The 15,063-nt window shown below is 37.9% G+C and overlaps 1 protein-coding gene across 1 annotated transcript; it reads left to right on the top strand.

Moving 5' to 3' along the window:
- The first annotated feature begins 6,110 nt into the window (after positions 1-6,110).
- On the top strand, positions 6,111-7,957 carry LOC108051376 (E3 ubiquitin-protein ligase ariadne-1). The gene has a single exon (XM_017133467.2). It carries the CDS (start codon positions 6,163-6,165, stop codon positions 7,732-7,734), a length of 1,572 nt encoding a protein of 523 aa, XP_016988956.1. The 5' UTR covers positions 6,111-6,162; the 3' UTR covers positions 7,735-7,957.
- Positions 7,958-15,063: the final 7,106 nt, after the last annotated feature.

Here is a 15,063-nt window from a genome sequence, read left to right as displayed (position 1 = left end):
TCGAACGTTGCACTGGGCGAAGGATCGGGAATTAGAATACTATAGACAAGGGCTTTACATAAATTACGGATTTCGAAAAAGACATTAAAGGCTTTCATGTGAATTTTTATTCATTTTATTTGTTTATATGATAAGGTGTACACTTTACAAAACAATAATCTGTAATCTGCTATAAGATTTTTATTTCTTTTTTAAGCAATAAAAATATTTAAAAGAGTTATATTTTTAGCAATACACCATTTTATTAAAATGTAATCTTATAAATGGTTCTAGTATTTTCAAAGAGTTCCATATTATTTATGAATATTATTAGACTAACTTATTTAGAGTTATTTAGACTTTTGATAATACTGAAAATACCTATTACTTGAAGAGAATATTAAAATGGGATTTAGAATACCAACTTGCTAATAATCGAACTTTAGCAGTCTTCCAGAATTTTATTGACTAAAGTAAATATTTAATATTTCTTAAGAATACATTTTTTTATGAATAAATTGATTATTCTATGTGCAGATTATAGAAATTAAAATGTTTTTGGGGAAATCGAAAACGATCTTGATTAAGAACCTCACAAATGCATTATTTTCTTAGTTTAAAAGAATACTTATGATGAGTATAAAAATGACATCGATTTTGGGTTGCTCCTTACACATTTAAATGAAATTAGTTCCGGGACTTAACCAAGATGTGGCCTTAAGATTTTCACAGTGCATTAGAGCCGGGCTAGGAAATATTGTGGGGACACCGCTGTACCAAAGCGTGACAGGCATGAATTAACAATTTGAATTAATGTCAGTTACTCATGGCATGGCTGCTGCTCCAAAGACTGAGTGCGATGGTGATGGCGATGGCAATGGGGATGGTGAGGGGGGATTGGAGTGGGCGCCCTCGTTTTAGTTCGCCTTAGTTGCACTTACTAATTTCTGACTACGACTGGCATTGATCTTTGCATTGTCCGTCCGCCGGCGGCCACAAAATGAAAGGAAAAGTAAGTTACGATTACGTTAGCAGCGTTAACGTTAACCGGAGGGAAAGGTAATTGCGATTTGGCCAAAAAGGGAAAGGAAATGTTTCCTGCGCTGTGATTTTTGCTTGGCCAAGTGTCAAAAATGTGGCAGTCCCCTTTGGCCCGATGGAGGGCCCAAAGGGGGATCTAAAAAGGAAAGGAAATGGGAACGAGACTGGAACCCGGCTGAGCTGGCGCCAAATTAACCGGAAATGTCACAATGGCAATGGGCGACGTGCGGCCCGCTGCCCGTTTTTGGAAATTATACAATTTTGTCACGTGACGTGCATTAGAAAACACAGTCACACAAACACCAAGATATCACCAAGACGTGCCAGACGGTCGCGGTTCAAACGGCAACAAAAAAATGCCGAGAATAAACAAAGAAAGTACGAAAGATACGAAACAAACAATTAAAGGCCAACCAGATAATCTAAACATATGAGGAATGCAAGAGATGATACTGCCCATAAGAATTTTTTAGTGATTGTAAGCAAAATAAATAAGTTAAAGGCGTTGAGTTAGAAAAATATATTAAAGCCATTTTTGTTTCACAGAAAATAAATTAAAATAATAAAATTCAGTGACTTAAGAAATCATTGGCTTACCAAAAATTCAACACAAAAATATAAAGAATGCTTTTCATTTTTCTGTAAAAACATATATTTTTTAAAAAAATATTCTTCTGGATTATTTTTTTTAAACTTATTGCTCTAAAAATCTAAAGTTTGATAGCTTTTTAAAATCTTTCACAAATAAAGCGATAGTCTAAAAAAAAGTAAAGTAATATTTTTGTTTTCATAAAAATGTTAAAAAAAAAACAAATAAAAATTAAGATTCAATTATTTTAAAATTCAGTTTGATACCTTTAATAGAACCCTGTGTAATCGGCTTTAATTACAGCCAATCCACCCCGAGTACCCATTAGAAAGGCATAAAAACCAGGACCGCCCCTCACTTAGACGAGTGTGAACCCGTCAAGTCCACTAAATGTCAACTGAACACGCGAAATTCCGCAGCAGGACTTTCACTGGCCAGAGTCCTGCTGTTCTGAATCATATGTATATTCCCGGGCCCTCGAAAAAGTTTGTTCAAAACCAGAGTCAATGTTCTCCATGTCACAAAGGTGCGGAGGTGTGTGGGGTTAAAGAGTTGGGGTTTTCCAACGAAAAGAAGCCGCAAAAGCGCGAGAATATTGGCGGACAAAATGCAAAACCCGCTTTGAAGTCTGAGCCCACTGATTTGCCTTCTTGCGGACCAACTTACTAACTAAACTGCTGCCACTTTGAAGTGGCGTAGTTTTCCCTCTTAACGCACTTTCTTCGTTGGCAGCGTTTTTCCAAAACCTATACGACGACCATACCACCAAGAAAAGATGGCGGAAATGCTTCAATTTCAAAGGCGAAAAGCCGCCAAACGATGAAAAGAGATAGCTGCTCGTACGAGACCACACATGTGGTGGAAAAGTTTGTTCCTTTTTCGACTTTTCTTTTCTTTTTTTTTGGGGGTTGAATGTCTAAGGGGGAGCACTTTCACTTTTCTTCGCACCCAAGTTTTTGTTCGCCTGTCACAGGGATATTTTTTTGCTCATTTTTCGCAGACCCTTTTTGATTGGAAGTATTTGCCAAAAATTGTGGGGTTGGGATTTTGATAAGGATATGCCCTGGGGTTGCAGTGGAATATACAATCGTTTCAAAGCACATTTTTGGCAATGATTTTTCTTTGACGAAGAGATGAAAGAGCTGTGCCATGACAATTTCTAAAGGCAAGTGACACACAAAAAATAAAGGGTTAGGGAAATTATTAAAAAATGAAGAAAAGCTCAACCAATTTTAAATTGGAGATGCGATCGTGTCACGTAGTTTGTTCGTACTCTTAGGCCAACCTTACTAATCCATCATCAACAAAATTATATAATATATGAGCTGTTCCGCTAACCCATTTTTCTCCCAACCACTTGATGAATGATCACCCGGATCGCATTTAAAACGAATTTAAAGTCTAGACTCTAGACCAAAACGAAATTCACATAAATCTCTGACACACTCGAAACTTGAAATTAATTTTCGTTTTAATTATATACGAATCCAGCTACTGTTAAACCGCTAGTCAAGGTCAATCAATGGCGCAGAGAAAACATAAATTCAGCTGTCCATGCGAACCGTTAATGTAATAACTCATGCCTGGCCGCGACTTGATTATGAGTCGAGAGGCCGGCTTTATACAGAAATACGTATAGAAATACATATACGCGCATTCTTCTATATCATTTCTCTGGGGGCCCCCGTCGCATCAAAATCAAATTAGTTCCGAGCGCTGATTTTCTTCCACAGTGTCGGCTCGGCGCTTCATGCTCGTTGGTTTCCAGCTAATTTTTGCTTTTCAAATCGACTACACAATACCAGACAAGAGAGTAATTATAATGCGAGAAACGGGCGAACGCATTTATCGCCGCGATCAGCATACATCCGTTTGCCGCTGATATAAAGCTTGTAATTACCTGGCTAATTTACATGAATTTCCAAGCGAACATCCTTTTGGCCAGAAACCGTTGGGCGAGCTGGAGAAATTTTTCCCAGGAATATTTTTCTGCAAATACATAGTTGCAGGAACATAAAATACACAGGGGATAATATTATTCTTGCTAAAATAATTTTGAATTTATTTTGTACTTTTTGGTAAGCTTCATAGATTTTTCCTTAGGTTTCTAGCAGGTCCAAGCTAGTACATTTATAGTGTCTATTCTAATTTATTAATAGTATGAATAAAAGTAAACCTCAGCTTAACAATTTTGAATACAAAAATATTTTATCTCTTATACTTATGACTTATTTTTTAAATGTTTTCAATTCCAATTATTTTTGATTTTAAGAAATTTAACTTAAGCTCTTTAAAAAACCATTTAACTATAACTAAAATCGTTCGATGTGGTTTCTCAAATTTAAATAAATAGAGCTCTAATTAAATTTGTAGCCCTAAATATTTTACACAATTTTTTTAATTTATTTTCCATAATCATAGTTTTTAGTGATAACTGAACTATGAACTATAATTTTTCTTAGTGCTTAACTTTAAGTAGGCGCAGAGAAATGCGCGTTGTTCTGGCCGGGATTGTTGGCTTGGCCTATCAGCTATTTGGCATCATCATCGGGCAGTCTTTTGGTCGTGGCGTGGTCACGTCACAGGGCCATCGCTGTTGACCATCATCGGAGCTGGCCATTTCTCTCGGCCTTTTTCGACGCGATTGGCAATGATAAAGCGTCGTGGCCAACAAGTGACGCATCTTTGTTGCCATTGCATTTGCATGGGCTAGGAGAAATTCTTGAAATTTTCCCCATATGACACTGGCCACGCCCAGTCGTTGCCAAGCCGCCCATCTCCTCCTCCCACTCCTTTTTTATGTGCTTGCGCTGCAGCAAATGGTCAAATTATTTCCTTTTCCGCATTTTCCACCAAAGCATTCACGCGCACGAAAGGATTTCTTGTAATTTGACTGTGACTTGAAAAGATGCTGGATGAAGGAAAAAAAAAACAGAAAAAGGGGGCGAGAATGTGGATCTCCGCCCCTGTCAACTGATGAAAGGGATTTTGTGGCTGCCTTTGCTGTTTTGGCGACTTTGCATTTTTATTTTGTAATGATTTTTGCCAAGCTCTTTTCGCTTTGCGTTTTCATTCTAGTACGGGCTACTGTTTTTGGCGGGTTGTTGTTCCGCTTTTGTTTTAAATAAAAAGTACTAAAAAAACAGGGAAGGAAAGAAATAAAGGCGGTGCAGAGGCAGCTTCATGACCACCGTGTGTGTGTTTCTCCTCTATAAATGCATATGCACACGTATATAAAATCGGAAACACTAAAAAAAAAAATTTAGCTTAAAATTAAATTAAATTATATTATATATCTATAATGCTGTGTACCTTTTTCAATTTGGTTTATATAAAGTCTTTTTTTCTAATTTAGATAGATATTTTAAATACTCTATTTCTCTATTTTAAGAAATATAGTAGATTTTTTTGTATATTTTTTTAAACTTTTTAAGGCTTATATTTTTGTAACTTTTTTTTCAATTAAATTGTAGGTGCCACTTTTCTCCGAGTGTACCTGTACCCCAAGTGCATCTCGGCATGGCAGATTGAGCCCGTTTGTTCAATGAGTGCTGGAGATGGGCTGGATTGGGCTGGTCCTGGGATCCTGGACCGGGATCCTGCATCTGCATCTGCATTATGCACACTCATTACCCTCACTCCATATATCGTCCTCTTTCTCTTTTTCGCTTTTTCGCTTTTTCTTCCCTTTCTGGTCGCCATTATCCTTGTGCACTCGTTCACTTTCATTTCACATATCGCATGTATGTGTTTTTTTTTTCCTGGATTTTATTTCTCTTTTTATTTACGTGCCTTACCCTTGCCACTTGAGACATTGCTTTGTTCTGTTTTATGCCACGAAGGGGTTATGAAAAAATATATATCCCGAAAAGCTTTTAGTGTGCATGTGAGAACGCGTTGAAAGCGCAGGCCAAATGCATTTGGATGGTCTCTCAACTCACAACTAAAAATTCATGATTCAAAATACCGCATAGCAACTAAAATGGTTGTAGGCAGAACCAAAATATGAATAAAACAATATATATGGGTTTTAAATGCTGGTTTAATATGATGTAGCACGCACAGCACATTTTTTTAAATCGCGTTTTATTTAAAACTGTCTTTAAAGGGTTTTAGCAGGGACCGTAATCCTTCAAAGTTTTATTATTAATATTTTAACATTTTTTTAAAATTATATATCAATAAACATTATTTAAATAAATATCAAATGATTAAAAAGAATTTAGCCTTGCAAACAATGTCATTGCCGTTGGGAAAAGCAAAACTAGTCAACTGTCAACTGAGTAGGTTCAGTCTTCAGTAGAAATACAAATAAAACACAACATTTCATCACTTCGAACGTGTTTAATATTCCAATCGATACGTGCTCTGATAAAAGTTGTAGCTGTCATTGTTGTTGCCGTTGCTAGGAGCTTCCATTATCCCATCAGCCAAAAAAAAAAAAAAAGAGAAAAAAAAACCATCAAATGTTCGAGGGTTGTTGGTAAGTAGTGATCCGAGAGCTAAGAGTCGATGAAATAATACTGATCCGATATAACCCACATGCTGGTGATATGAATTCCGATTCGGAATACTCCGATGAGGATCACGGTGACTCACATCGCTCGCTTCACAGTCACAATCCCTCGTCATTTATGAGTTGCGGGACCTGTGACAGCGACGAGGATACCTGCACGGAAATCGCATTGCCGGAAAGTCCCAATGGAAATCCCGAGGCGGATGACTTTGTCTACAAGGTCCTTTCGGTCGATCAGATCGTTCAGCACCAGCGCAACATCATCGATGAGGTGAACAATGTCTTGAATTTATCACCGCAGGTCACGAGGATAATCCTCAATCACTTTAAATGGGACAAAGAGCGTTTGTTTGAGAACTATTTCGAGAGCAGTTCAAAGGATTTTTTCCAGCGTGCCCATGTGGTGAATCCTTTCGAGCAGCGAAGTGAACTGGATTTGAGGGATAGCACATCGCAAACAGTGCGGCCATCCCGCTCCTCGCAGGAATTCTGTGGCATTTGCTTTGCTCCTTGCGATGAGTTGAAGGGTTTGGGCTGTGGTCACAGTTTTTGCGCCGCCTGCTGGAAACAATATTTGGCCAATAAAACGTGTAGCGAGGGATTGGCCCATACGATAACGTGTCCCGCTTCCAATTGCGATATCCTCGTGGACTATGTGTCCTTTCTGAAGCTCTCCGATGATCCGGAGGTTATAGAGAGATATCAACAGCTCATAACCAACACCTTTGTGGAGTGCAATATGCTAATGAGATGGTGCCCGGCTCCCAATTGCACTCATGCCATTAAGGCCAATTGCGCGGAGGCTCGAGCTGTTCACTGCAAATGTGGCCATCAATTTTGCTTTGCATGTGGCGAAAATTGGCATGAACCGGCCAGCTGTAGTTGGCTTAAGAAGTGGCTGAAGAAATGTCTCGAGGATTCGGAGACCTCCAATTGGATTGCCCAGAACACGAAAGAGTGTCCCCGTTGCAATGTGACGATTGAAAAGGATGGCGGATGCAATCACATGGTGTGCAAGAACCCATCCTGCAGATATGACTTCTGCTGGGTTTGTTTGGGTCCTTGGGAGCCACACGGTTCGTCCTGGTACAGTTGCAATCGATTCGACGAGGAGGAGGCCAAACAGGCGAGATTGGCCCAGCAGAGATATCGCTCCTCGATGGCTAGATATCTGCACTACTACAACCGATATATGAACCACATGCAGAGCATGCGAATGGAGCACAAATTGTATGCCAGTGTACAGGCCAAAATGGATGACATGCAGGAGGAGATGAGCTGGATTGAGGTGCAGTTTCTGCGGAATGCCGTCGATGTTCTATGCCAATGCCGATCCACTCTGATGTACAGCTACGTTTTCGCTTTTTACCTGATGAACAACAATCAGAAGATCATATTCGAGCATAATCAAAGGGACATGGAAATGGCCACCGAGAAGATATCAGAGTGTTTGGAGCGAGAGATCACTGTGGCAAATCTCTACGAAATCAAACAGAAGGTCCTCGACCTATCACACTACTGCCAAAAGCGACGACATGTACTTCTTTGCCACGTGAGAGAGGGCAACGAAAAGGATTGGTGGGAGTTCATCGAGGAGACCTCCACATAATCCCCAAAATAATACACCTTCTATATTCTGGCATTCTGGCAACACATAGAAATAGAAAGCAATGCGGACATTTCACTGAAGACTTTTATTTAACACACACTACATGACCCATTTCGGATTCCTCTCTGGTTGGATTGATTTCAGTCGATTCGACCATGAGCCCCCAAAATTCTACAGTCGTTAAGCAGCTATAGAAGGAAATATAAAAATGAATCATTCATTATTGTGGGGAATTTGTGTTTATTTTGGTTATCTGGAGTTCATTTGTAAAGCGGTTAAAAATTAGAAAAATTTTGCAAAATCTTTGACGACATTCCAAAAATATATAAATTAAACAATTTTGTTACGATAAATAAGCATACCAACGATTTTTTAATTTTAAATAAACCTTGGAATACACTTAAAAGATTAATTTATAGGCGATATTTCATGAAGTTTTTTGAATCCCCAATTTTTTACATTTTGGTGACTTGACAGTCAGAATAAAAACTATCCAATTATTTTTTAAACGCATGGCATTCTATTTGCATTGTTTATTATTTACAAATATTTGTATGCGGATTAATTGGTTTATTTCTTAAATCCATAGTCAATTGCTAAATTTCATGCAAAGTGTAGATCTGTATCTATCGACAGCCCCACTTTTTTCTCTCTTTTGGGTCCCCCTAATATGCGTCTGGCTTTTGTAATTATAACATAAATCAATCCCAATTTCATGTTATACTTTTCAGCGAAGCAAAGCGATTAATGTCGACAATGGACCAGAGAGATATGGCATGGCAAGAGGAAAATCATAAATAAGCCATATATTGCCATGGCCAATAACGGATTGGAACGGAATGAACACCCCACCGACCGTATGAAAAATATTTCCTTATCGCGATGCTTCCCCAAGAGAAACGCCGCCAGGTGCAAAACGAAACGTGTGGATTGTGGATGTCGAGGGGGGGCAGGGGGGTAGGGGGGTTTTCTGTGGGGTTAGGAACTGAAAACTGAAAACAGAAAACTGGGAACTGGAAAAGCCTTGGCCAATAGATTTACGGCAAACGGCAGCCAAGTCGTGCCTGCCTTGGCTTGGAGTGTGAATTTTCGCACCCGTGATGAAGTTTCCAATTAAATTTTATTGGATTTCAAATTGAGGCTGAGACTTAAGCCGCTGATCCGATGCCTTTGCCTTTTGCTGCGGCTGGCTGGTAAATATTTGCGCACCATTGTTGTGGCAAGTGTTGAAAGTGGGCGGTGCATTGCTAACCCCCAACCACCCAGCAACCCCTCCCCCCTCTCAAATGATGCCCTCCCTCGCAGAGTGATTTCTTATGGCAGTTCAATTGCGGGGTCATCAACGTGTCAGCATTCGAATTGCATGCAGTTGCACCCCGGAGTTGACTAATTTATGAATGCATTGTGGGAACGCCTTGAGAATTTCAGGATCCGGGAATTATGGGATGTAATTGGCAGTCAATATTCCCAAACGAGGTGAAAGTTAACTCTGTTAAAATAATTGACTAAGATAGGGAAGTATTTTTCATGCATTATAAATAAGACTTTTCCTTTTATAAGCCTAAGATTGGAGATATAGGAATTTTGGTTTTATAATAATCATTTTCTTGGAAATAAAAATATAATACAAAATGTAGCACACTTATTTATTAACAAATGTAGGCATTGAATTTTTCGGTAATTAATTTGTAAAAATTAGTTTTCAGAATGTATAATTTATTTTTCTAAACATTTTTTGAAGTTTTGCGGATAAGACAATCAGTTTTAAAGTTAAGTTTAGAATTTTCTTTATCTACCTCAGTAAATGTTAAATTTTTAGTGTTAGTAATATACTTAGATTTAGTAAATGTCTCTTCTGTTTTCAGTAAAAGACTTTAAGAAATTACCTCTAGAGCTCTCAAGTTACATGAATTTACCTTACCAACTTTAGCAATATTCGCGACCCAACTTTAAGCTCTTCGCCTCATCTCTATTTACCCACAATATCGGCTTGGCCATAAGGCTGCAAGTGCCAGTCAACAGTTGGCCTGTTCCTGGCCCTTGGTCTTCGGCTCATTCAACAAGTCAACAAACAAAACACACAGAAGAGAATGCAGAAAAAATGATGGCCAGAGGATGGGGGGAAGAAAAACCTCAGAAAAAAGCAAGTCCTTCCGTCGGGGACCTGCTCCCTGGTCAAGTTGTGCTCAAGTGCGTTCGTATTAATTTTATTTATTGGCCACAAAATCCCAACCGCAGACCCGGCCCCTTCTTCGGTCTTAACGGTCTCGGTCTCCGTTCGTGTCCTGCTCCTGGGCTCTTGGCCCGGCTTATTGAATTTTTATCTACAGTTTGCCTTTGTGCTTATGGCATCTCACTGAATCTTGAATCTCGGTCTGGGCGTTAGCTATTTTTATTATGGTAAATTCTTCTTCAGTTTTCTTTTTTTTTTCATTCAACTTAATTTTTTTCTATCGGCTTCGAGCGGCAGACACTTGATGTCCTTACATCTGCTTTACAACTTGGTCGCGTACTTTCAATTACGCGCCCTCGTCCTGCCATTGTCCTTGGCCTTTATTGAAGGTCGGTTAATAGCCAGGACGGCTGACAATGGACCAGGGCCAGAAAGTGTTGTAAGCCAGCTGAGATTAGCGGAGAAACTGTGTCAATGGCTGGGATAAATCAATCAACTGGATGAGGAAGTGACGCCATGAATAACCTGTGCTTTGATCAAGAAGGAAATTAAATTGCAAAATATATTTAAAAAGGTTTTCGTTAGATTTATCGCACTTATAATTATTTCTGTTATCAAATTAATTATAATTAATTAATTATAATAAATGACAATTATATTTAAAATCCTTTTTTTGCCTTCCAAAGTGATATTAATATTTAATGTTTTTTTTAAGAAGACTTGTTTAAAGAAGTGCAACAAATAATCAGTAAGCAAATAAAAATCTATCTATAGTCATAGGTATATATGCTTTGAAAATTAAGGTTTGACTTCACAAAACTAGAGCATTGTTGCAGTATTAAAATTTATACAAAATATCTAAGACTTTTGACTTATTATATTTACATTTTTGTAATTTAAAATTTCTTTGATTTGTCAAGTTATTTTTAGTATCAAATAGAGTTCTAGAAGCATTTTAAACAACTTTTAAAAAATTTATCTTTTTTTCGATGTTATTTTAAAGACTAAAAAATGAAAAGCTTTGGTCTAGATTTAATTAAACGTATTAGCATCCGTTTGTAAGTATTTCCTTCTATATTACACGCACTTGTTGCTAGTAAAAGAGGTGTTATGTAATTCGCGATTGCAGCCAATTTGTTTGTGCACTTTCTAATGGCTTCCCCTTTATTTCCTATCTGCGGCACATTAGTTGGGCCATTGGGCAACAATGTTGTTGTGTTGGATCTTTTTGCAGTGACTTTATGCGGCCAAGTTGTAGCTCTGCAATAAACAATCTGCGGCGGACACTGTACACTATATAGTTGCGGCTATAGCTGGATCTGAATCTGAGGCTGCCAGTCGACTCCTTGGCCGCTTTTTGGCCAAACTCCGCGTATTCCTCGCACTCCGCACACTATCACTTGATCAGCGACGTGAATTTATGAGGCACTTTGCGCAGTCGCCGAGCATCGTTGGCCATAATTTGCCGCCGTCTTGGCTTCTCGGACTCGTCTATTGGCGAGTGCACAAATTGCGTTGATATGCTGACAGGCGGCACACAGCGGCTACACGGCGAGAAAACCCCCCGCCTTTATTATGCCCCCTCTCTCTAATGCGCAGACTCATTTGCCTATCGCCTGGTAAAGTGCATTGAAAATGTTCCGACTTCGGCCCACTAAATTGAGGCACGCGCGCAGGCGTTAAAGAGTAAACAAATAAACAGAAGCGAGCGAGCAGCAAAAAGCGGCCCACAGAAACAAAAAGAAAACTTCAATTGACTTTAATTGGCCAACTGCGAGGGGCAGACGCTGCTCTTTTCGACACTAACTAGCTGTCACATTTCTGTGATGCGCGAGAATTGGAACTCAGATGCGCAAATAAACGGCGGATATATGAATTGAGGAACTATTAAACAGAGAAATACTCTTTTCACGGGGGTATATACTTTAATAATTATTAGCAAACCATTTAATCCATTGTCAACTGATTTAAAAATGGAATTAAGCAGATAATAATAAGTAAGCTTTCCAAAACTGATCATAACATATTTATCAAGCTACAGGTATCCCAACACAAGAAAACAAAACTGTTGTAACAAAAACATAAAGAATATTAGATAGTTCTCGAAACTTTAAATAGTAATATAAACTTTATTGTAAGCTGCGAAATATATTTGAACAAATTTAGATTTCATATTGTTTTGAATGTTATATATACATACATTTGACACAGGAAAATCAATTAGTAACCCAAAAAAAAAAAAGATCAAAAATAACTAAAAAATGCATACATAAATTTAAATATATTATATATTCATAGTATTTACATCTATAATAATATATGCATTTTAATTGATCTATTTCTTTGGAAGAACACCTCAGTTTTCACCGTGCCAAGTTACACCCTAATTTATTTAGCCCCATTAATGTAGAGTATTTTTAACTTAACTCATCTCACAAATTAAACGCATTCCTCAGGCTTCAGCTGCCCTGGCTTCTGTTTTTCTGCTTATCACTTGAATCATCATCATCATTCCTCCGCAAAAGCCGCAACGAAAAAGGTCGTGCCAATTTAATTAAGCGACATTTTATTTAATTATTTCATATATTGATTGCGAAATGTGTAAAGCTTTTAATTGCGAAAAATGGCCACAATTCCCCAAACAGCGAGCCGCAACAAAAACCCGAGGCTCACATTCCCTTCAACATACATACAAATGGGCATCAATAATTTCAATAATTTCGCGATGGTGAAATTTCTGGAACGAAATTGATTTGGCCCGACAGCAGATGCATTTAATGCATTTATATTGCATTTCATTATGCTTACTTCATTTCATAATGATTGAATTGCAACGGATGATGACTGCCAATAACAATGGACAATTGGACAAATCAAACAGATATGAAATATTTTGGAATCATCCTGAAAATTCCGGGCTCCTGATTCCTGTTGCTACACTCGCAAAATTTTAGGGGTATTCTGTAATTAAAAAGTGCTATTAACATATTCTGTGCTTTTCTTTTTATAGTACTTAAAGTTTTTTAATAATAAAGTGAATTAAATAAAGCAATATAAACCTGAATCAAATATATAAGCCCATTTGTTACACTAATGAATTCACTTAAGATATATAAATATTTTATGCCATCTATTTATATTTTAAATAAATTTTTCGAAGCTTTATGCTCAACATTCTATATAATAAATAGTAAATTATTAATTTTGATAAAAATGAATGCCTTTTTAATATTATTTTCCCCTAACCTTCGGTGATGACTTAGAAAGTCTGCTAAATTCAATTCAAATTTAAATATTTGTTTACATTCACAAAACAAATATTTCTTATTGTAAGCTAAACTAAAACTTCTAAACTCATTACAATTTTATGATGCTGCTGTAAATGTAGTGCTCTGATTTATTTCGCTATGTGTGCCCTTTGGGCAAACATATCAATTATGCGGCACATTTTTGCTGTTATAAATATTTACGCAGAAATTATTTATTTAATATTAAAATGACCGCAAAACATTTTACACTCGACTGGGCCTAGGAACTGGGAAATCCACTCGGGATATTGGCTTTATCCCAGGGCTTCCTGCCCCTGTTTGAACATCGAATGCGGTTGATTTTTTGTTGCGGCCCCAATGACTGGTTGACTGGTTGACTGGTTGAATGGCCATGGCCTGGATGTGTGCGCTGTGATTGACACGGTAAATGATATTCACATTATGCACAGGATATGTTGCTGTCCACTCCAAGTGCCCATGTGTGTGTGTATGTGTGTGTGATGGTTAAACAGGAAACGGAAATGGCAACAAGCATTGTGTGCAGTTCCATTGGGAGCCATCTGCATCTGCATATTGCATATTTGTTGTTTATTCAGCCACTGAGATTGTTGTTTCTGTTTGCCAAATGGCAAATTTAAAGCCTGATGAGCCGATAAATGCTTTAAAAGTGTAACGATGTTGTGCAAGTTTTCTGCCCACTGCCCATATATATTTGCTGTTTCAGCATTCAGATCCATCTTCATCATCATTGCTGGACCCCATCCCTCCCAGCCTTCTCATCACGCCCATTCAGAATGTAGCTATACTCTCAAGCCCCTGCCCGGATAAAGGCATCTGCGATGATGGCAGGAGCTGAAGAAATGCTCTTTAAGGATCCACTTGTGTGCCTGGGCTCTCAAGTGTCCTTTGCATGTTAGCGAAACCACTCGAAAATATGACGCGTTTGCTGAAGTATGCAAAAATTGCACATGGAACACGGAACACAGGAGGCAAAAAAAAAACCCAACAAAATTTCGAGCTCAACTGCTCAACAATACCGCGGAACAATTCAATGTTTTCGCTGCTTTAAGTTGTGTGCCGACAGCGAAAGATTTTTCGGTTTTTTTTTGTATTCCACACAAATTATCAATCGATGGCTATCGGGGATGCAAATGTGAATCGTGGTCATATAAAAGAGAAAATGCCTCTAAGAAACGAATGCTGAATCCTTAAAAAAATTTGAATAAAAATACACGTATACAAATTTCTTATAATAAAATCGATGATAAAAGTACTAAAATCGAAGTAGTTAGGCTGTAGATTTTAGTATGTCTAAAGGATCGACTCTAATTTTCTGTTCGTATTAGTTTTTTGTTTGGCAAATAATTGTAAAAAATATATTAGGTAACTACTGGCAAAACTGAGAAAACAATGTGTGCATTTTTGAAAATACAATACAAATTTTTGGGAACATACCTTCTATAAAATAATCGACTATCAAAATAAGAAAATTTAAGCTATTAATTTTTTCTTAGGGCAAAAGGAAGGGCTTTGGTAAATTCATTTAATTTTTAAAAAATTAATTGTAATAAAATAATAAATAAGGCAGTCAAAACTGTTCAGAATGAAGCCAGGTCTTAGGGGTATGGAATAAAATATGGCTTAAATACGTTTCCAATCCGAAACCCACCAATCCTTCGCCTCCAGATTCGATCAATCAATACCCAGAACTTTGGCGTTGGCGGCAAACATGAAATATCACAGCCGCAGCCAAACCCTTTTTCCCGAACCCCAAAACTTTTCGATTGGGAGTTGGGATTTGGGTATCGGTTTCGGTTTCAGTTTCGGTTTGGGTTTGAGTTTTCCCTCAGCTGGATTTCCTGCAGCCGCGAACGTGAGCGTAACCAA

This window comes from Drosophila rhopaloa, unplaced genomic scaffold (genome assembly GCF_018152115.1).
Source record: "Drosophila rhopaloa isolate 14029-0021.01 unplaced genomic scaffold, ASM1815211v1 contig_163, whole genome shotgun sequence".
In the NCBI taxonomy this organism is placed as follows: Eukaryota; Metazoa; Arthropoda; class Insecta; order Diptera; family Drosophilidae; genus Drosophila; species Drosophila rhopaloa.
The sequence above is the reverse complement of the archived record's forward strand: the minus strand, read 5'-3'. Positions and strand labels throughout refer to the sequence as shown.